Source organism: Strix uralensis, chromosome 22 (assembly GCF_047716275.1).
Source record: "Strix uralensis isolate ZFMK-TIS-50842 chromosome 22, bStrUra1, whole genome shotgun sequence".
NCBI lineage: Eukaryota > Metazoa > Chordata > Aves > Strigiformes > Strigidae > Strix > Strix uralensis.
In genome coordinates this window covers 3,702,913-3,724,516 of record NC_133993.1, presented here as the reverse complement: position 1 = coordinate 3,724,516, position 21,604 = coordinate 3,702,913, and the positions used below count along the sequence as shown (strand labels likewise).

Below are 21,604 nucleotides of genomic sequence, written 5' to 3'. Positions count from 1 at the left end.
AGTAAATAAGTGAAAGCTTTTTTATTTTTGTTTTGTTTGTTAATACAATTTTCTTAGGAACAACTCCATAATGTACATTGTGTAGCAACATAATATATATTAAGTAAGCTTCAAATACTTTTCTTCTCATTATCAAAAAGCCTTAGGGTGACACTAAAACCTATATGGAATAATTTAGAGGAGTACTGTACCAGGTAAAGGAATTAACACAGTTGTGCTATGAAGTTTTACTGTTAAAATTCTGTATCCCTACAGAAATTAACTGGCAGGTGTGAAGCATTTCAGAATCATTACTGAACTTCTAGTCCAGATGCAGATAGATAAACTCAGGTACCAACCATGTTAGTTCAAGATTTCAGCTTATACTTGAATCTCTGGCTGTTGACACTGCCTGCTGTTTGACTCTCATATGACTCTGCTCCTCAATGAGTCGATTGCTTCTCCACAAAGGAGAATGTGCAAGTCACTGGATGATCTAGACTGTAGTCAAGCTTTGTCTTTTCTTACAGCATAGGTAGGCCACTGAAATCTGAAATCAGAAGTCAGCTATCAAGTAAAAATCAAAGGCAATATGGACATAACCTTATGGTAGGCACTAGTGACAGGATTTGCCTATCCAGGTTTAGACATCTACAGCATCAGAATTAGTCAACTAAAGATTCTTGCATAATCAATGGGTGTTTCTAGCAAGCAATTCAGCTAACCCATTTTTATTGCCTACTTGCATAGAATCACAGAATGCTTTGGGTTGGAAGGGACCTTAAAGAACACCTAGGTCCAACTCCCCTGCCCCGGGCAGGGCCACCTTCCACTAGCCCAGGTTGCCCAAAGCCCCGTCCAACCTGGCCTTGAACCCTTCCAGGGAGGGGGCAGCCACAGCTTCTCTGGGCAACCTGTGCCAGGGCCTCAACACCCTCACAGGGAAGAATTTCTTCCCTATATCTAATCTAAACCTACCCTCCTTCAGTTAAAAACCATTACCCCTCATCCTATCACTGCACTCTCTGATAGAGTCCTTCCCCATCTTTCCTGTAGCCCCTTTAAGTACTGCAAGGTTGCTATAAGGTCTCCCTGGAGCCTTCTCTTCTCTGGGCTGAACAAAGCCAACTCTCTCAGCCTGTTCTCACAGGGGAGGTGCTCCAGCCCCCCTATCATTTCCGCAGCCTCCTCTGGACCTGCTCAAGTAGGTCCATGTCCTTCTTAAGTTGGTACCCCCAGAGCTGGACACAGCACTGCAGGTAGGGTGTCACGAGAGCAGAGCAGAGGAAGAGAATCCCCTCTCTCGACCTGCTGGCCACACTGCTCTTGTTGTACCCCAGGATATGATTGGCTTTCTGGGCTGCAAATGCACACTGCTGGCTCATACTCAGTTTTTCATCCACCAAGTCCTTCTCTGCAGGGCTGCTCTCAATCCACTCATCGCCCAGTCTGGATTTGTGCTTCGGATTGCCTTGACGCATGTATAGGACCTTGCACTTGGCCTTGTTGAACTTCATGAGGTTTGCACAGGCTCACCTCTCCAACCTGTTGAGGTCTCTCTGGATGGCACACCCCTTCCCTTTAGAGTATTAACGACACCACTCATCTTGTAAAGCAACACCTCTGCCTGGAATGTACCTCACCTAGAGCAATTACTTGCAAGTTAAGCTGAGCTGAAGCTTATCCATGGAGCTCCAGGGTTTCTCTGTCTAGATATAGACAAATGAGTCACCCACACAGGACCTGCTTTCCCTAAGCTTCCACTATTACCATTTGGGCTACCCTGACATATAAATCCAAATCAGGCTAGGTGGCCTGTGAGCTAACAAATAAGTAAGGACAAGTGAGGTGCCCGTGTCAGCTCCCATTAGTGTGAAGAAGTCTGGAGAGGGAATGTGCTCACCCTAAAGGTGACATCACTGTGGTCATGCTACTCCTTGTTAGACTCCACGGACAGTATGGTTTAGCTCAGTCTCAACCCCAATCCTTTTCCAAGTACTCGTGTTTCCTTACATTAAATGATTACAAAGATCTCTGCATCATAGTCCTTTTTCAAGCTTCTTTTCCATCAAATAAATGCATGAATTAAAATCACAGAGACAGTGCTTTAGGTTTTAGAAAAACAATGTTATAATATCCAGTCAGTTTGGAGAAACTGTGAAGTTTTAAGAGAAGATGGTGGATGCCCACCTGCCCACTCTGACCCAACAAGACTGAAGGCAATTCCCTGATGGGAAGCTACTGCCTTGATTTGATTCAGTTGAAAAAAAAAAAAAAAAAAAAAAGGAATTTCTTACAAGGAAAAGACATATGCAGAACAAACCAGGACTTTTCTATTTTCCCCTACAAACTGGTAATTTATTCTCAAAACAGAAATTCAGAGAACTGTAGAGACCAGAATTTTCTGCACATTTCCATTGCCTTTGGTGAATGCTCTGCAAGGATTCTGTACTTTGTTTCCCATCACAGTGTCGGTGATGGGAAACAGCTCCTCAGTGTCAGTGAAGAATTGCATTCTAAATCCTTATAAACATACTCCTCTTTTCTGCTTGCAAAGTGCAGTTTTTTCCACAGGTCCAAAAAGGAAACCCACTTTTGGTGTGAAAACCTGTTTTGTAACAATCCACAGATAGTACTGTATAGAGATTTCTTTGTTTTCATTTTCTGTGAGAACAGAGTATTTTTGCAGAAGTATTGGGGGAGAGAAGAGAAGGCAATCTGCTTTCAATTCAAACCCAAACTTTCTCTTTTGTCTGAGAAATCTCCCTACATAAGACTTAGATCGAGCTCTGGTAAAAATCTGACAGACAGAAATGCTGTAAGGCAGCTATCAACGGTGCAGCATAGACTGTCTTCCTTCAGACCTGCCCCAACACGTGGGTAGCGCCTCTGAAGCTTTCAGCGTTAAGTAAGATAGATTACAAGTGGTAAGCAAGCATTTTCAGGTGATTTTCTCTTTCCTAGTGATACTCTTTCCTCTGTATATACACTGTCATGGGCAGTGTGTGGAATTAGTTGTCTTTTCAGTATTTCTGTCAGAAAGAGTAAATACCTCCAGCAACCTGCTGTTTCTGTGATCCAACTTCAGAGAAGCTCCTAGATGTCATGGTCAAGTTACAAGATAATGCAGCATAGCCCTACTCAGAGGAGCAGGGGATGCAAACCCACCTCCAACAGAAGACTCCAGCAACCTTCCCTCATAGGATTCCAGGTGCCTGTGTTAAGCCAAGTGCTGGGATTCAAGAAGAAAACAAAATCTCAAACCACTCTGAGCTTCTGGTCATTGAAAAAAGAATAACAATAATTAGCAGATTTGAGATTCTGTCACCATGGAGCTAATTAAAAAGTTCTTGCAGTTCTTGGAGTGCTCACTTTGTTCGTGTGGATCAGGACTACGTGCAGATGCAAGAGCCTTGTGGTAAGTGGAGCAGAACTAAGGTGGGCATTTTCTGTGCAGTAGCTGAGACTGTATATATTGTAAGCACAGCACAGCCCCACGACTTGAGGCAGGTAATATTCAGCCAGGCCTTAACTAGTTAGTTTGCTCTGTGGTCAATGGAGAGAAGCGGACAACACTTGTGGGCAGTTCACTTGAGACAAACCTACATTTGTGAGGTGCCTGTCCCACTTCAGGAGTGCCTCAAGGGTTGCTGCTCTCTAGGGTATCCCAGATGACTGCACTGGGCTGGCAGACACGGCACAGGGACACCCAGAGACACACAACCAGCTGGGGCCACAGTTGGTGGCCAGGTCTGTGTCCCGGAACACAAGTAAGGCAGTAGCTGCCTAGGCTGAGGATGCTGAATTGTATTCTTAAGCTCATCCCTTGGCACTGCACTACAGACAGAGGAGATCTCATCACGGGAGTAGCAGGCAGGAGTCCTCTCTTCCTGAAGCAATGGTCTAACGGAGGGTCAGAGGTGGAAGATCCCCAGAGGCCTTATTTCTCCAGCCTGATTTAAAGGCATTGTGCTGGCAAGCTCAGATGTAGACAAATGTTTTGTAGATATATGAAAACAGAGGAGAGGAATTCCTCCCAGGTGACTGGCTTAGGCAAAACATGTTCCTGCAGATAAACAAGTGAGTGAAATTCAGCGCTGGGGTTCAGAACCAGCAACATTCTTACAGGTCTGGGTGTGCAAGGGCCATAGCTGACCTGGGGTATTTGGAGGAGGAATGTGTTCCTTTAAAACAAATGAGTTGCACCGCTGCTCCCCATTTGTCTAAGGGTCCATGATGTGGGGTCCCAGAATACCCTCTCTTCTTTGGCATAGAGTCTGGAATTCAGGGAAGTGCTTACATCATTGATCTGTGAGAGGGTCTGGCCTCTGGGCTGTCTCTGATGGCTGCTCTGTATCTAGATACCTCCACTCCCCCAACCCACCTGCCTCCACCACTGACCCAGTGACCAGAATGAAGCTGGGAGTTGTTACAGGCTATTTATTAGCAGAGTTTCTCAAACCACAGCCACAGCTTGTGGGAAGGAACACCACGACCGGGATGACAAAATGTGAGAGAAAGCAGCCTGAAACCAGTAGTGGTCAACATGCTGAGGGAGAAAGAGTGAAAGAGGCTGGAACACACCTCCCTTAGGAGATGTCACATGTACAACAGGGACAAATAGACCTCTGCTCATATCTACAGTCCCTGTCCTGGCAAAGGAGAGAAATCAGGATGTCTTCAGACATACTGTGGGTGTTTATCTCGGAGGCAAGGTGTACCACCGCTGCAGCTGGTGCTGCAGATACTTACTCAGCAAGTGACAATCAAGACCTTGATTGGGAACCAACAGCTCAGTTCTTCCAGGGAGTGGGAGACACCATTTGCATCTTCCTCAAGCAATGTCATATTCAGTCACATAACTCTCTTCCAGCCATTGGCACTGTGGTAGAGAGCCCCTTTACTAATACCTCAGAGCACAGCCTCTGCACTGTGTCTGCACATGTGCAGGCCTGTGTAACCATTGACTTGTAGATCCGTTTCCCTCCAGGCTCCCATTATAGTCAACAGAAACAGGCAGAATTATTTGTTGTCTCAGATGACTCAAGCTGCTTAGACTTGTCCAAAAATGGGATGAATTGCCCCCAGGAAGTGCCCAGCTGTCTTTCCTGGCCGCAAAGGGAGTCTAAGCACCCAGCTCACATGTGAACTTCTGCAGTGTCTGCAGCCTGACTGAGGACAGATAAGTGGCAGCAATTAGGAATGCCTGCACAAGTGCCCACCTTTCCTCTGCAAATCCTCTCTGGCTGATCACCCACACTGCATGCTCAGTGGCATGCATGTAGGCAATTGGAGTGTTTTAGCAGCCAAAATCCCTGAGCACACCGAGTGGTTATGGGTTAGCTCCTCTAGGATTAGGGGTATGGTAACACCAGCTCTCTTTGCCTCATTCTGGTCATTGAGTTGGCCAGCAGCCTTCTACGCTCCTTCTCTTCTCACCCCGCTCCTCACTTCATTCCTACAGGAACTGCCCTTGGCTTCAAGCTCTGAAAGCAAAAGTAAGCTTTGAGTCTCCAAGCTTCAGACTCATAGGTACTGGAGACAATGCTGTTTAACCTCATCATTAATGACCTGGATGATGGGATAGAGTGCATCCTGTGCAAGTTTGTAGCTGATACAAAGCTGTGAGGAGGGGGGTGATAAACCACGTGGTTATGCCACCATCCTGAGGGCAGGCTGGAGAAATAGGCTGACAGCAACCTTATGAAGTACAGCAAAGGAAATTGCGAATTGTTGCATTGGGAAGGAATACCTGAAGTACAATACAGGCTGGGGGCCACCCAGCTGGACAGCAGCTTTGCAAAGAAGGACCTGGTGTTCCTGGTGGACAAGCTGAATGTGCTCCAGCAATGTGCCTTCTCAATAAAGACGGGAAACAGCATCTTGGGTTGTGTGAGCAGAAGCACTGTCAGCAGGTCAAGGGAGGTGATCGTTCCCCTCTACTCAGCACTGGTGAGGCCACCCCTGGAATGCTGTGTCCGGTTCTGGGCTCCCCAGTACAGGAGAGACATGAACACACTGGAGAGAGTCCAGTGAAGTGTCATAAAGATGATTAAGGGACTAGAGCATCCCTCATATGAGGAAAGGCTGAGAGGGCTGAAACAGTTCAGCTTAGAAAAGAGAAGGCTCAGGGTTATACCAATGTGCATAAATTTCTGATTGGAAGGAGTGAAGGGATGGAGCAAAACACATCTGGAAACAGACCTGAGCAACCTCCTCTAGTTGATTCTGCTTTGACCCTGCTTTGCGGTTGTCCTCAGCTCCCCATTCACCTTTTCTGGGCAAACAGCCTGTCCTTGCTACTCGCTGAGGGGTAGTCAGCTGGAACTTTGGGAAGGGGAGCATACTGCAAGAAACTTCACAAGGGAAAAATGAGCATCACAGCCAGGAACTGGCTAAAGTGGGGTGGGGGACTTAGGCTAGAGTGGAAAGGCTCTGAGCAATACAGATAGCAATCTCAGTGGGAAGCCTTCAGAAAAAAACCCTTGTTGACCTTCTGTCCTCCCCTCAATTAAAAAAAATCTTTGAATCATTGAATGGGAAGTCTTCATTATTTTTTTCTTCAAGACTGAAAAGGAAAAAACATTTTTAGTATTTTTATTTAATATATATACATTATACATACATATAAATACTATACATTAAATCATATATTGATATATAATACACACTTAAAATACAGTGTGTATGTAATATAATATTTCTTTTATATACATATATTTGAAATGTTTTTCATTTTTATGCTGTTCCCCAAAACGGAAAGGTAGGGGTTTAAGATTCATTACAGAATAAATACAATTTTTAGCAAGAGAAAATATTTTAAATGCAGTTTTACTATTTGCAATGAATTTGAGTGAATATTTGTCTGCAGTTTGGGTTAAGGGAGTGGTATCCTCATACCTACATATCCTGTTCAACAATACCAATGCTGGTAATAATAAAAACAATGTACAGAGGAGAAGTCACTTCCCTGTGAAAAGAATTTTTTCAAATACAGGATGAAAATATGCTTGTTTTTTCTCTCTTTTTCTCCAGGAAATTATTGCCACGGGACATTTCAGGGAATTTTAACATGGAGAAAACTTATTTTCTCTTAGAAAAAGTTCTTGTGGTTGAATCATCCAATTTCACTGCAGCAGTAAGCCTCCAAATGTATTTCTGACCTTTTTCAGTTTGTCAGTGAGGTTGTTTCAATAAAGAGAATTTGTTTAATTCTTCTCATGATTGAATATACTGAATAATTTGTTAGGCCATAGAAATTGCTAGTGTAAAATCTGGAGTTTTTCTTAATGGCCTGTCATTCTGTTTCTAGGTGGTTAAAATCCCATAGTATCACAACAAATTTCCCAGCAGCACCTATATAAGCAGGAGCTGGAAGTCTCCTAAGGAGCAGCAACAGAGAACTACACCTCACAGAACTCATGCCCCTGGAGAATGGGGCACAGTGGCGTGTGACAAAACGTGCCGTGGGAAATCCAGTGAAGCTAGGTCTTCATTAGGCAATGGAAGCCCTAAGTACATCTTCCCCAACACCTCAAGAAAGTCAGGTTTAATCCTGAATAATTCTTCTGCAAAGCAAAATGAAGAATTTCAATGACTCAGTGATAGCAGTGTAGAAAAAGGTCATTTTGCTAATTACAGTCATGATCAGACATTTTTGGCGATAATCAGAGTCTTTGATATACTGGAGAGAAAAGTTTAGACCATTTCAAGTGGGCATTTAATTTCAGAGCAAAATCAAATATCACTCTTCCATGTAAATTTAGAATAGAATAGAATAGAATAGAATAGAATAGAATAGAATAGAATAGAATAGAATAGAATAGAATAGAATAGAATAGAATAGAATAGAATAGAATAGAATAGAATAGAATAGAATAGAATAGAATAGAATAGAATAGTTCAGTTGGAAGGGAGCTACAACGATCACCTAGTCAAACTGCCTGACCACTTTCAGGGCTGACCAAAAATCAAACCATGTTATTAAGGGTATTGTCCAAATGCCTCTTAAACACTGTCAGGCATGGGGCATTGACACCTCTCCAGGAAGCCTGATCCAGTGTTTGACCAGCCTCCTGGTACAGAAATGTTTCCAAATGTCAAGTCTGAACCTCTCCTGGTGCAGTTTTGAACTATTCCCAGGCATCCTGTCCTTGGATCCCAGGGAGAAAATATCACCACCTCCCTCTCCATGTCCCCTCCTCAGGAAGCTGTAGAGATCAGTGAGGTCACCCTCAGCCTCCTTTTCTCCAAACTAGACAAACCCAGAGTCCTTAGCCACTCATCAAAGGACATTTCTTCCAGCCCTTTCACCAGCTTTGTTGCCCTCCTCTGGACCCATTCAAGGACCTTTACATCCTTCTTAAATTTCACAGAATCATCTAGGTTGGAAAGGACCTTGAAGATCATCCAGTCCAACCATTAACCTAGTACTGACAGTTCCCAACTACACCAGATCCCTAAGTGCTATGTCAACCCGCCTCTTGAACACCTCCACCACCTCCCTGGGCAGCCCATTCCAATGCCCAACAAGCCCTTCTGGAAAGAAATACTTCCTAATATCCAGTCTAAACCTTCCCTGGCGCAGCTTGAGGCCATTCCCTCTTGTCCTATCTCTTATTACTTGGTTAAAGAGGCTCATCCCCAGCTCTCTGCACCCTCCTTTAAGGGAGTTGTAGAGGGCCATGAGGTCTCCCCTCAACCTCCTCTTCTCCAGACTAAACCCCCCCAGTTCCCTCAGCCTGTGCTCCAGACCCTGTGCTCCAGACCCTGCACCAGCTTCGTTGCCCTTCTCTGGACACGCACGAGTCATTCAATGGCCTTTTTGGAGTGAGGGGCCCAAAACTGAACACAGTAATCGAGGTGCAGCCTCACCAGTGCCAAGTACAGGGGTAAGATCCCTTCCCTGTCCCTGCTGGCCACGCTATTGCTGATACAAGCCAGGATGCCATTGGCCTTCTTGGCCACCTGGGCACACTGCTGGCTCATGTTCAGCCGGCTGTCATTCAACACCCCCCAAATTGTGGGGCCCAGAACTGCCACAGCACTCAAGGTGAGGCCGCACCAAATCTCCTTCTGTTACTAGGTGTAACATCTACTAAATCCTTCAGTACTCTGTGATGAATTCCATCAGGCCCCATGGACTTACGGGCATTCAACAGATACAACTGTGTGGTCCTCCAACTCAGAGGATGGGGCAGCCCAAAGTCTATCATTAGTATTAAAGACAGCCTGCTGAACAGCATACAGCCCTCCACACTGGCAGCCTGTAGCCCTCCATCCCAGCACTCCTGGGTCATGAGACTCCTTCCACCAAGTCTCACTAATACCAATGACATCATATCTCTGGGAATGGACCAGTGCTTCCAGTTCATTCCATTTGTTTCTCATACTGCGTGTGTTGGTGTACAAGCATTTCAGATGTGCTCCTAAACCCTCAGTATGCCTGCAAGCAGTCTAAATGCTGTCATTAGCATAGCCACCCTCAGGCAGTGCCATGTCAACCCTTGGCTTACCTTCAGCTCTCCTCACGGTATCCCCTTCCCCCATCGATTCTAGTTTAAAGCCATCTCAATCAGTCCTGCCGCGTATGAGCAAAGAAGCATTCTCCCCATTAGGACAGGTGGATCCCATCAGGCCCCAGCATACCTTGTGTCTCAGAAACTCTTCCATGGTTATAAAAGCCAAAGTTCTGGTGGAGGCACCAGTCTTGAGCCAGGTATTGATGTCTTAGGCATGCTTGTTTCTTCCAGCATTACTGGCAGGATTGAGGAAAATACTGCCTGTGCTCCTGAATCCTTTAGCATTCTTTCCAGGGCCCTGAAATCTCTTTTAATTGACATGGACTTCTTGTGATGTCACTAGTACCCAAGTGAAAGAGCAGGAGTAGGTAATAATCTGAAGGCTATACTAAGCTCATCACTTGTCCGTTGACATCACTGATTCAGGCCCCAGGGAGGCAGCAAACTTCCCTGAAAAGTGGGTCTGGTCTGCAGATGGGTTCCTCCATTCTGCCCATGAGGGTATCACCTATGACCATAACTCACTGCTGTTTCTTCTCAGCACTGGTCTTAATACAGCTCTGATGTGAGGAGTTGGTTGATCTGAACTTGGTGAGAGTACTTGCAGATTCCTCCTCTTCTTTGTGATCATTTCCATTGTCTACCATACTCAGAGCCTCATACCTATTCTGTAAAGGTAGCTGAGAGGGTAAGGAGGGGTTCCTCTTACAGCTCCCTGCAGCAACTTGCTTCCACTCCTCCCTATCCCTCATAACACTGCCTTCATCCTGGCACAAAATAGATACTGGACATCCCTCAGTAGTGGCCATGCTGAGCTGGCTTGTGCGTACCAGAGATCGCAGAGCACAGCTCCACTGGTCTGTATCTCCTTCTCAGACTCTCAACTGCTCCTCAGTCTGCCCACCTCCTCCTGAAGCTCAGCCACCAGGCAGAGCAGTTGTCTACCTGGGCACACCTCCTCCAAGCATGCTTGTTACTGCCCTCCATCTCCCAGGGAAGACCCAGACACCAAGCCTGGGTGGTCGCATGCTCTGACAAGAGCTCTGTCTGTGAGGGTGCACAGGTTCTATCAGGTGCTAGAATGGCTTTTTCACGGAGGGTCACCATTCTGCCATAGACCTGCCCACTGTATCATTTCCCAGAAATCAGCCAGATTATAACATCATTACGAACTCCAGTCCGCCATAACTAACTTCAGCCTTTAGCTGATCACTGCAAATGATGATGCAAGGATTCTCATCTCTTCTCAGGAACAGTATTGCCCTACAATTATTAGAGATTAAAACAGCACCAGGCATTACACTCATTCACAGGACAGGCTGCTCAGAAGACTGTCACTCCTAGCCAGCAATAAAGGTGCAGCCAATGGCAGTATCTCCAGAAGTGGCCTAGAAGTGGCTCATACATTTATCCTGAACTGCACCCACATTCATACATACTCTTTTTTTTTTTTTTTAAAGGGGTGGGGTTAGGCACATAAGCGATCCAATGCATTCATTTATTGCAGCAAAGTGTGACTGCTGGCTAACTGGGCATTTCCTTGCACGCAGTCCTTCCCTGCCAAAGAGCTGTCTTTGTTTTCCCTTATATATTCGCTCAACAGGTTTTCTAGAGGACTAAAACCAGTCTTCTTTGCTTAGAAGCTGAATGAATTAAGACTGAATTAAGTGTTTTGTCTTTCAATCTTTCTGTTGAATGCATTTTAAATACATGTTTGAAGAAATTAAAAGTAATGTTCCCAAGTAATAATAGTAATGGTTGCTGCCATCTGAGTTATGTGAGTTGCGGGTCCCTTGAGCACTGGCAAAACCCCTCTGTCTGCCCAGCATCCCTACCTGGACCCAAGCCCCCGACCCCCTTCCCCGACGGGTTCCCTACTCACCGGTTGGTCCAGCTTGATACACCAAACATGCAGCGCTCACACACTTGTCCCACAGGCACTCCACACTCACAGGTATCCCGGATACCAGCAGGGACCCCTGCCTCCCTGATACCCCTGACCGGACTCAGGGCCTCCTACTCAACGCTGGTCTAGCTTGAAGTTCACTGGTGAACACACACGCACACCCCATGCACACCCAGTTTGTGGGGGATACAGACACTCGCCCCCCCAGCAACTGGCACCAGGCACACAGGCTGTGACCAGCGGTCCTGCTCCAACTGCCAGCAGTGAGCCCCTCACTTGCCTCACACTGGTCCCTTCTGTAAGGCTATGTGGAAGGATATTATCTGCTGCTTTAAGCGTATCTAGTCAAGGACTTTCTCAATGCAAAAAAAGGGATAATAAGAAACGGAGAAAGCCATAAACAAGAACATACAGGCACACAAACCTGACTGACAAAGGAGGCAGTGATGAGAAGCAAACCTGGTCAGTCACACTAACTGATGAGGGCATGTGAGAGTGTGAGAATTAGTCCAGTGAGTTTATCTGATCGGTGGCCTCCTCAGATGGGATGATAAGAAAGATGGAGACAATAAACCAAAATACAGACACAAACCTGACAAAACAAACATGGAGACAATGACAAGAAACAAACCTCACCACTCACATTGATTCATGGGCTATCAAGAAACCACAGATGCCATTTCCGGGAAGATCAGCAGGGGCTTTGCAATTGAAACAGTGAAACAGGGAGACCCTGGATGCAGACAGGGGCTGGAAGGGGTGTGGGAACAGCTAGAGCTGTACAAACCCATGAGGGATGTACAGGGGAAGAGGAGATGGGGTCTTTACAGAAAGGGGTATAAAAGGGGACAGTCAGGTGTAAATTGCAGGTAAAATGCCTTTGGGAGTACAGAAAGGAACAACACACACCTGTCCACGCTAACCTTCATCAAATACCCATGAACCACGGGGGCAGACGAACATGTTACCAAGTATGAAAAACCAGTATCCTGAAATATCATAACTAATGGTCTTGTTAGATCCTTTCAATTTGTCTTACAAGTAATCCTTTGAAGAACCAGAACCTGAAAAGGAAATAACTAGATTGAGTGACAGCTGTCCTTGACAGCAGCTTTTCTTTCCCTTCCCAGCCTGCGCCCCCAATACATAGTCTGGCAATTTCAGTTGGGAGCGATGTGCATGTCTCTGTCCGTGTGTTTCTGTGAACATCTGTGTGTATGTCCTGAACCAACGCATGCTCCCTACATGCAGGTCGGGGGGAGGAGGGTATGTGTATGTGACTGGACACTACATTGGGGAATTTGGAAGGTACAAGCTTGCCTTGGATTCCAGCTTCTCATTTACAATTCTTCCTGCTTTGAGAAGGGACATTGGGTTAGCCTGGGAAATCTATAGGAGCGGTAGTCACCATATGCTCCTAAAATCTCAGAAAATTGTCCCAGTCAAGTCTGAGCCAAGGTTCACCAGAATTGAAGGGGTACAGAAAGAGAAATGCCAACCTTAATTAGGAAAACAGCAATGTCTTACAATTTGTGAAAGAATGTGCAACCTGGACTAACATTACAAATGGTGCAGAACTACCACTCGTTCCAAAATCTAAGAATTAAGCCTAGCTGTCTTTGATACTGAGATCCAACTCGACAGTGAGGACAGAGCTAACCCCGAAGCAGGTCAACAGTGCAGATCACTCAGCTCTGCCGGATGAAACCAAACCTGCAGGATCTACCTGGCCACAGACGTGCCATGACCCAGTGCCTGGGGAGGTGCAGCTATCGAAGCCAAACAACTGGACTTACCTATGTGAACTGTTACGCTTACAGAAGTGTTACTGATCTTAAGTGCCTCAGTATGTTCATGTCTATTGCTTCTGATGGAGTGGCCAGCAGCTGCAGCCCTTGCACCCTCCCTCCTCCACTGTTAATGCCCAGAGGAGTCAGACTCCTGCCCCTAATGTGTGCAGCCCATAAGGAGACCCACTGAGGCTCTATGGGAGTGAGGAGTGGTGCAGCTGCTTCTGCTACTACCAGTCAGTGGGGTGGTGTCAGGGGATGTGGAAGGAGCATGTCTGCTCTTTTAAAGATATCTGGTCAAAGGAGCCATAAACAAGAACATACAGAGATAAACCTAATATATGATAAGGGAGGTTGTGATGAGAAAAATCCTGGTCACCCTAACTGGGAAGGATGTGTGGAACGAGTCTGAGAACATTTATTTTTACAGTTAGGAAGTTAAGGAAAGGGAGGGATACAGTCAGTCACAAAACCTGACCAATTAGCATTAACAAAGACAATAAGCAGAAACAAACATCATCACACTAACTGATGAGATCTCAAGAAGCTATAGGCAACCAGGACTTTGCACCTGGTAAGGATGCAAACCTGTGTCCGGTATTTTGTACGGAGTCAGTGGGACCATGTCAGCTGTTGAGGGAATGTGCAGGGGAGGGGGAGATGGGAGGAACAAAGAGGGCAGTCGACAGAAAAGGGGTGTAAAAGAGGCTGGTCAGGTGTAAACCTGGGCCAGTCAGTGCTGGTCTCGCTGAGCTCTACACCTCACCACCACATCCTGTCCTGTCCTCTTACTAAACATTTTCATAACTTTGTGTAATCTCACTCTACCCCGTGTATGTGTGCTGCAAGGACTCAACGCCAGCTACTGAGGGATCCACATGAGTGGATTTGGTGCCAGGTACTGAAGTCAGACTGGGGGAGCAGACACCGCTGGCCAGTGGTGTCAGCTCCTGGAGCCAGTGGGGCCTCACCCTACAACCATTGTTGAATGTCCACAAGACCAGTTACTGGGGGGAGCACGAGTGAGGGGCCTGAAGGGCTCTGCACCAGTGGCTGGAGTGGGACAGCAGCTCACAGCTTGTGTGCCTGCTGCTGGATTCTGGGGGAGGAGTGTCTGTGTCCCCCATAAACTGGGGGTGCGTGTGCATCCACCGGTGAACTTCAGGCTGGAACAGCTGGCAAGTAGCAGGCCTTGGGTCCAGGCAGGGGTATCAGGTGGGCAGGGGATCCATGCTGGTATCTGGGGGTACCTGTCAGTGTGGGGTGCCTGCAGGACAAGTGTGTGAATGTTGCGTATTTGGTGTATGAAGCTGGGCCAGCTGGTAAGGGACTGTGGGGGGGTCAGAGGGTTTGGGTCCAGGTAGGGGTACCAGGCAGACAGAGGAGTCATGATGGTGCTTGAGGGACTCATGAGTGCGCACGTGCTTGTGAACCCTGAGGGTGTCACATGAGTTTGCCAGCCCCAGAGTGGGAACGGACACAGCTGGCTGTGCTTGTCATGTGGGTCCCATGTGTGGGAGCTGCTCACAGCAGCATCTTGGCTGGGGCAGTCTGCGTGACCAGTGATGTCAGTGCCATCTGCCCGAGTGCCATTTGTCTGCATGTGTGTGCACACGCCTCTGATGGGTTACTCAGCTTCCGGCTTGACCGAACCTGCAAACAGGAAAGCAGCAGCTGTGTCCCTTTGCTTGGGCAGAGACCCTGGCTACCTGGGCACCAGGATGGGAGGCCAGTGCCCAGGCAGGAGGACCCTGGGCTGGGGCTGCTGGAGGCAGCTGCTGCTCTTGACACATCTTAACAATCATAAGCATTCACCTCTAAAAGGGCAGAGACTTGTCCCAGATCAGAGTAAATCTCCAGAGCGCATCTGGGGCACTGCAGTTAGCTCAGACATGCTTGCAGAAACACTCTGCTAGCACTGAGCATTACAGGATGGGCTGTGCCAGCATTACAATAGCCTAAGACCTGTACTTTGGATCACAAACTCTTGCAGCCTCTGGGACAGGGTTTCCTTATGGTCATCAAAAATAGACACTGGTCCAAAATCTCAGCTTGCTGTCACCCTAATACACATTTTCTGACTCCACAGTAGACAAAGGGGTATGGTGTGTGTCTGTGAATTTATCATGATGGAAAGTCCTTACCAGACCCAGCAGCCAGTGTTTTCAGATCCCACACTGGGATGTGCAGGTGTCAGAAGCTCCTTTAAGTCCTGTGACATGTGTTTAAGCAAACATGCTGAAACAACCCTTCAAAATCCTGAGCGAGTTACACATCCAGGCAGGCAGTCCGAGGCCTGGGAACTCTGCTCAGTAGCAGCCTTTCATGGGATATGTAACTATCTTTCAGAAGAGCTGTGGGTTGCCAGTGCTTCTCCAGCTGTACTTGTCTTTATTTCCAATCACAACCTGAAGCTGTTGCAATCAAGGTACATACAGATACAGAAACAACCTAACTGGGCCTAACAACCTAGGCAGCCTGCCTGATAGACGGATGCTGTAGCCCACAGCATCTGGGGAAGCAGCCTGAAGTCCGAGGCTCTAAAAAGGCAGCTGGAGTAACTAAAGACGAAGCACTGCTGATTGTCCCCATTGTATTGCCCCACAACGAACTGGGCCTGTAACCCAGAGCAGGTCAGCCCACTCTCGAGGACAGGAAACTGAGGCACATGGGAAGAGGAGGGAATCTGTACCTAACTTACAGGCAGCACAGACGCAATCCAAGCAAGTGATGTTGCTTTCATAGCTCTTCCCAAAGCCTCAGCTCACCTGGCTGTGCTCACGCTGACTGCAAGGACTATCTCCAGTTCCAGCTGGACAGTCCCACTCTCATTTTCCTGCTCAGGAAGTCAGCAAACTGCCATTCTGTCTCCAGTAGGGCCTAAGCAAAGAGGCAGGTGAGTGGGAAGTCTAGACTCCACCAACATTGACCCTTCAACTACATTAACCTGACATAAACCAGAAACATATGGACTGCTCTTGCTGTGGAAGGTTTTTTATTTCAGGAATGGAGAAGGTCTTTTTAACTGCCTGAAGTGCTTTTTAATATATTTTTCTAGCCCCAAATTACATCATACTACAAATATTTCTCCAGAAGCAGTGCTATAATGAACTTAGCCGCTCTCTAGATTTCATGCCCCGCAACCTTTGGCCTGTGAAAATGGATGGGTTAAAGGAAGCACGTGGACACATTTTCTTACAGTATGAGATGATGAAATTGCAATGTTCTGCACAAGAGAAGTGGTACCGCTTCCCAAGGCAGCCCAGGCAGCCTGGATATTCTCACCTCCCAATCAGTGGGAACCCCCTGAACACAAATACCACCTCATGGGACAAATAAGGGAAAACCACCCTGTCTGGGATTAGGTAACTACAACAAAGGCAACAGCTGAAGTGCTCCCTTTAGACTAAAGCGGTGCCTTGCACTACCTCACACCAAGATGAACCAACCACCCAGTTTCTCCCCAGCACAGGCTCAGATGTAGTTGACATTTACCCAAGGCCTCAAGAGCAGTCCAGGGGCAACAGCCCCACTGCCACCCTTGTCCCTACACACTGGCAAAGCAGTGTTCTCTTTCATCAGTGTTATGCAACCCTGGAAGGGTGTGACTCTTGGGCCTAGACTCAACTGGAGGTTCTGACACTGTAAGTTGGTACCAGCACAGAGCCACCACAAGAAAGGAGATGACAAAGTCTCCAAGCTATCCGTATCCAGCACCCTTTGCACCCCCTCAAGATGGATCTTCTCCCATGGCCACAACTCCATTCCCTATGAGACTGAGACAGGCAAAGCAGAAGAGTGTTAACTAGGTCTCTGTGTGACCATGGGGGAAAGACATGGGGAGAAACAGATAGAGGGACTTCCAGTAACATGGAGGAGAATTACAACACCTGAACACCTCCTTCCTGCTGTCACCCCTGTCTCTCATGGGAGGAGACGTTACACGTCCCCAGTTGCTCTGCAAGCAGCTCACATGCACACTGTGGAAAAGGGAAGATGGCAGATTCAGAAATCACAATTCTTAGAGGGGCTTGTGACCTTCCCCAAAAGCAGGTAATGTGGAGATTGCAGATGGCAGTAAGAGGGATGACTCTGAAACTCGGGATGTACAAAGGGACACAGAAGGTGAAAAGAAAGCTCACTCTCTCTGTATGGGGATGGGGAAGCGCCAAGAAAGGCCAGGGCCACCCTCTTTCACCCAGGGGATGGCATGTGAGCCAGGGAGCTCACAAAAACAGGGCCCAACCCAGCCCAGCCAAGGAGTCCTCAAGCCACAATGTCCTTCAGAGCTCCAGACAGGTCAGGGAAGATGAAATGGTAGCCGCTCTCCAGGGTGTGTTTTGGCACCACCCTCTGTCCCTCCAACAGCATGATGGCCCGCTCTGCCCCGAAGACAGCCCGCACAGCCCAAGCAGGTACTGGCAGCAGGGCTGGGCGCCCCAGGGCTGCAGCAAGCTCCTGAGCAAAGGTGCCATTGGAGGTGGCAGGGGAGGATGGGGAGACACCATTAAGGACGCCTTGCACACACTCACTCTCCAGGGCATGACAGACAATCCCAGCCAGGTCCCGAATGTGGATCCATGGGAAGGGCTGGAGCCCAGAGCCCAAGGGGCCTCCTAGTCCCAGACGAAAAGGCCAGAGCATTTGAGAGATTGCACCACCACCTCGGCCCAGCACTACCCCTGTGGGGAGAACAGAGTGAGACCAGGAACCCCTCCCCAAAGGAAGAAAAGCCCCAGACCTACAACCAGGAGACAATCCTTAGAGGGCTGGACTGGAACAGCACCCCAAAAAGGAGAGGCACAAGACCTGATGTCCTTCTCCCTCCTCTCCCCCCTCTTGCCCCAGCACCAAAGCAGAGCCACCCCGAACAGGCATGATGCCCCATCTCACCAGATCTCACCACAACACCACGAGCTGGGCTCCCAGGGATGAGAGCTGCAGCCTCCCAGGAGCTCACCAGGCACGAGAAGAAGTCAAAATCCCCCCCAGGACTGTCCTCAGTATACTCAGCTGTGGGGCTAGGGCGGTAATAGCCTGTGGGTGTAACAGCAGAAAGGGTGTCAGGGTTGAATCACAACACCAACCCCCCCCCACCCCCCCCACCCCCCACAAAATGGGCCACCACCCCCCTCTTTCCTGCATCCAGGCACCCAGAACTCAAACACTCCATCAGGGACATCCTCAAATGAACAGCACAGGATCTCTCTGATGGCAATGCAGACAAGTTTTTGAACTACCAATGCACTCTGCAAGTTCAGCAAGATGCACCAATACTCAGGTTGAGCTGGCAGCCCCAAGAACCAAATATAGCAGCACCAACACACTGATCTGGCTGCAGAGAAAGGTGCTTGCTCTAAAATTGGTCATCACAGATCCTAAACTGTGGCAGCTTTAAAGACTGTAGCAAGCAGCAAAGTGCAGGGGGATTCAGCTGAAGCCCTGCTTAGACAAACTGGTTCTACAGGATGCCTAAAGGCTTTCAAAAGAAAATGGAGAAAAGGTCCTGTCCTAATGACACCAGGGGAAAGCACAGGGACTCGAATTCCTCTCCAGCAGTACAAAAAAGCTGATCAACGCTTGCCTAAACACAGTGACATTGATAGCAATAAAGCTGGCACTTCAAGGCAAGACGTGTGTCCCCCCAGAAGCATGTTTCTGTCTGGAGGTACACCTCTCCAGGTCAGCATACGTCATGCCTTGGCCGGGTCCAACCAATACCTACGCCGGTGACGACGACCCAAGCACGGGGTGGCTGTTCAGCATCAGCAATGGCTTTGGCCAAGGTCTTGGTGGTCTCAACCCGGCTGCTGATGACTTCCCTGCAGAAGGCATCACCCCATCTGGGAAAAGGAGAGCCACTGATTATACTCCCCACAAGGACATCTCAGAAAACAACAGCACCAAAGGGGGCTTCAGCAGACACCCGCTCACAAGCACAGGAGAGGTCCCCAGAGCAAGGGGATGACATGGGATCTTACTACCTAAGTGCATGGGGACTTTGGGAGATGGTGGCTCTCCACTTCCCACAAAAGGCTTGGCTTTTGGACTGCCTTATGACAAAGGTAGCAGAGGAGCTGGGTGCAGTGAACTCTTCCCAAACACCTGGTGAAGGCATTTCCAAAAACACCCTCACAGAAATCAAATTTGGTTCTGATTTTGCATTACCTGAATGTAGGCATCCAGTGTCATTTTGGAAATGTGGAACTTCTTTGCCTGGCCTCTGTCTGACAATCCAGAAGGGAACCTGCCTTCCAAAAGTCTTTCAGAACTTAACAGGCCCAAAGAAATATTTTGGATACTTGAGGATCCAGACAGTAACAGTTAGGCAACCCAAGTGCTTCCTGGACACTCTGTTTCCTCCCCAGATCCCTTTCACAATCTCTGACACAGTAGGCTGTCTTGCCTTCACCTTGTCCCATGAGCACTATAGGACATCAAGTTACCTGCGGAAAGGGTTGAGGACATTTTCACCAGCCAAGTTCACCACGGCGTCGCACAGGGGCAGTCCAGAGTGGGACAACTCTTCCTAGGCAGGGATAACAGAGACATCACACACTGAGCCTCCCCTTTGCTCAAGCCTTTCCAACAGCCAGCAGTGTGGGCTCCTATGAACTCCAGCCAGTTCCTTCTCAACTCTGCCTGGAGCACAAGCATGAATGGAGAAGGTTTTGCTCCTTGGAGCTACAGCAGTACCCATCCCAATGACTAAGACCCACGGAGCACCCAGGAGCCCAAGAGTTGAGGGAAGTTGCTACAAAGATACTTGAAATTGCTAATTTACAGGGGCCTGTAAAATAAAACATTTAGTTTTAACGTTAGACATCACTTGTGTTCTACTAGCTTTTATTTTTCCTGTATTTTACTGTAATGTATGTAATTTCATTTATACTTTTTCCTAACTACCCTCTGTAGTCATTACCCACTTGTAAGATGTTTTGAAACCTTTAACTCCTTGTCTAGTGAACGTAAGACAGACCTTGGACAGTCTGAAAAACTCCCTGAGTACATCCCTAATAGCAGGAACCTAAAGAAAACAAGTGCCTAAGACGACACCAGTGTCAAGATAAGTGACTGAAAGCTGGAACAAACAGGAGCTGAAGGACAGATGAGGTCACTCTGTGACCAGATATGGACACAAGAAACCTAAAGTTCACTAACGGACAGTGTGAGAAAGGCTGTGGGGACCCCTAAGGAGGGGAGAAGACCCTCACTCTATTTTTACTACGCATGCTCAGACTATGTAAATGAATTCTAAGAACCCATTAGCATAAAACTGCCTTTTCTAAGAAATCTGATGCATATGTATGCTTTTTGTGTATATTAGTCAGAGTGTTGTTAGTAAGTGTGGCACTTGTGGTGGAGCGATCCCCAGTGCTGCCCAGCGCTGTGAATAAAGAATCCCTGCTGAGCAGTTATACTCAGTTCTGGCTGTTGAGTGAAGCTCTTTGTTTCAAGAGTACATCCACTCCCCACCGCAGACTCCCTGTATGCCGTGGCAGGCCAGGGTAAGCAGGCTTGTTCCTCAGCCCTGACACGTTCTCCCTCCTGCGACCGCTCTCGTCCCGTACCCAGCTGATCCGGTCCTTGCCGCCTTGTCGAGAGACGTGGGTCACTTCATGTCCCCGGCTCCGCAGCAGCTGGGTCAGGGCTCTGCCCACAAAGCCAGTCCCACCGCCTGGGGGAAAGACAGGACGTTACGGATCTGCCACCCGGCCCGGCAGCCCAAGGCCTGCACAGGCGGCCCCATGACCGTGCCCAGCTTCCCGCGGGGCGCCACTCCGGGCCCAGACACCCCCCCAGCGGCCCTGGGGAACACCCAGCCCCGAGGGCCTGCGGGCCCGTGTCCGGGCGCCGCGCACCACGGCCCATCCCCAGCCGCAGGAAGCGGGGGGCTGTCCCCGACCTCTGTCCGCAGCACCCCCAGCGCAGGCCCGGCCCCGGCGCCAGAGCCGCGGCCCCATCCCGGAGGCGCCGCCCCGGGGCCCCGCTCAGGACCAGCCGCGCCCGCCCCCGCCGGCAGCTGCCGGCCTGAAGTCCGCACCCGCACAGCGCCCCTGGGCCACAGCGCGCACGGCCACGGCCACGGCCGCGGCCACCGAGTAGCCACCGAGCGGCCACTACGCACCGGCCCCTCGCGCCGCGGCCGCGCTCCCTCACTCCCTCCCTCACTCACCCACCAGCACCCGCATCGCTGCGCCGCGCGCGCTGACCCGCCGGGTGCGCATGCGCCGCCCCGCCCCGCCCCGCCCCCCCGGCCGCTGCCGCCAGCGCGCGCAGAGCAGGAGCCGGTCCCGCCCCAGCGCGGGGGGACGGGGCGGGCGGCGGGGGAAAGTGGCTCCGGTGCCGCTTAGAAACGTGCCGGTAAACCGGCCGGAACGGAGCAGGGGCAGCGGAGGAACGAGCAA

General features: G+C 48.9%; 1 protein-coding gene across 3 annotated transcripts; it reads right to left on the bottom strand.

Moving 5' to 3' along the window:
• Positions 1-4,404: 4,404 nt before the first annotated feature.
• On the bottom strand, positions 4,405-21,423 carry SDR39U1 (short chain dehydrogenase/reductase family 39U member 1). Of its 3 annotated transcripts, none has more exons than XM_074891848.1 (7): positions 21,373-21,423; positions 20,768-20,874; positions 19,643-19,725; positions 18,918-19,039; positions 18,090-18,233; positions 17,729-17,878; positions 4,405-6,547 (listed from the first exon to the last, which is right to left on the bottom strand). In XM_074891848.1, exons 1-7 carry the CDS (start codon positions 21,386-21,388, stop codon positions 6,399-6,401), a joined length of 771 nt encoding a protein of 256 aa, XP_074747949.1. In that variant the 5' UTR covers positions 21,389-21,423; the 3' UTR covers positions 4,405-6,398. The 3 variants fall into 3 exon arrangements, with proteins under 3 accessions (XP_074747949.1, XP_074747948.1, XP_074747947.1); XM_074891847.1 differs by lacking the exon at positions 4,405-6,547 and adding an exon at positions 6,563-7,547; XM_074891846.1 differs by lacking the exon at positions 4,405-6,547 and having other exon boundaries at positions 16,175-17,878.
• Positions 21,424-21,604: the final 181 nt, after the last annotated feature.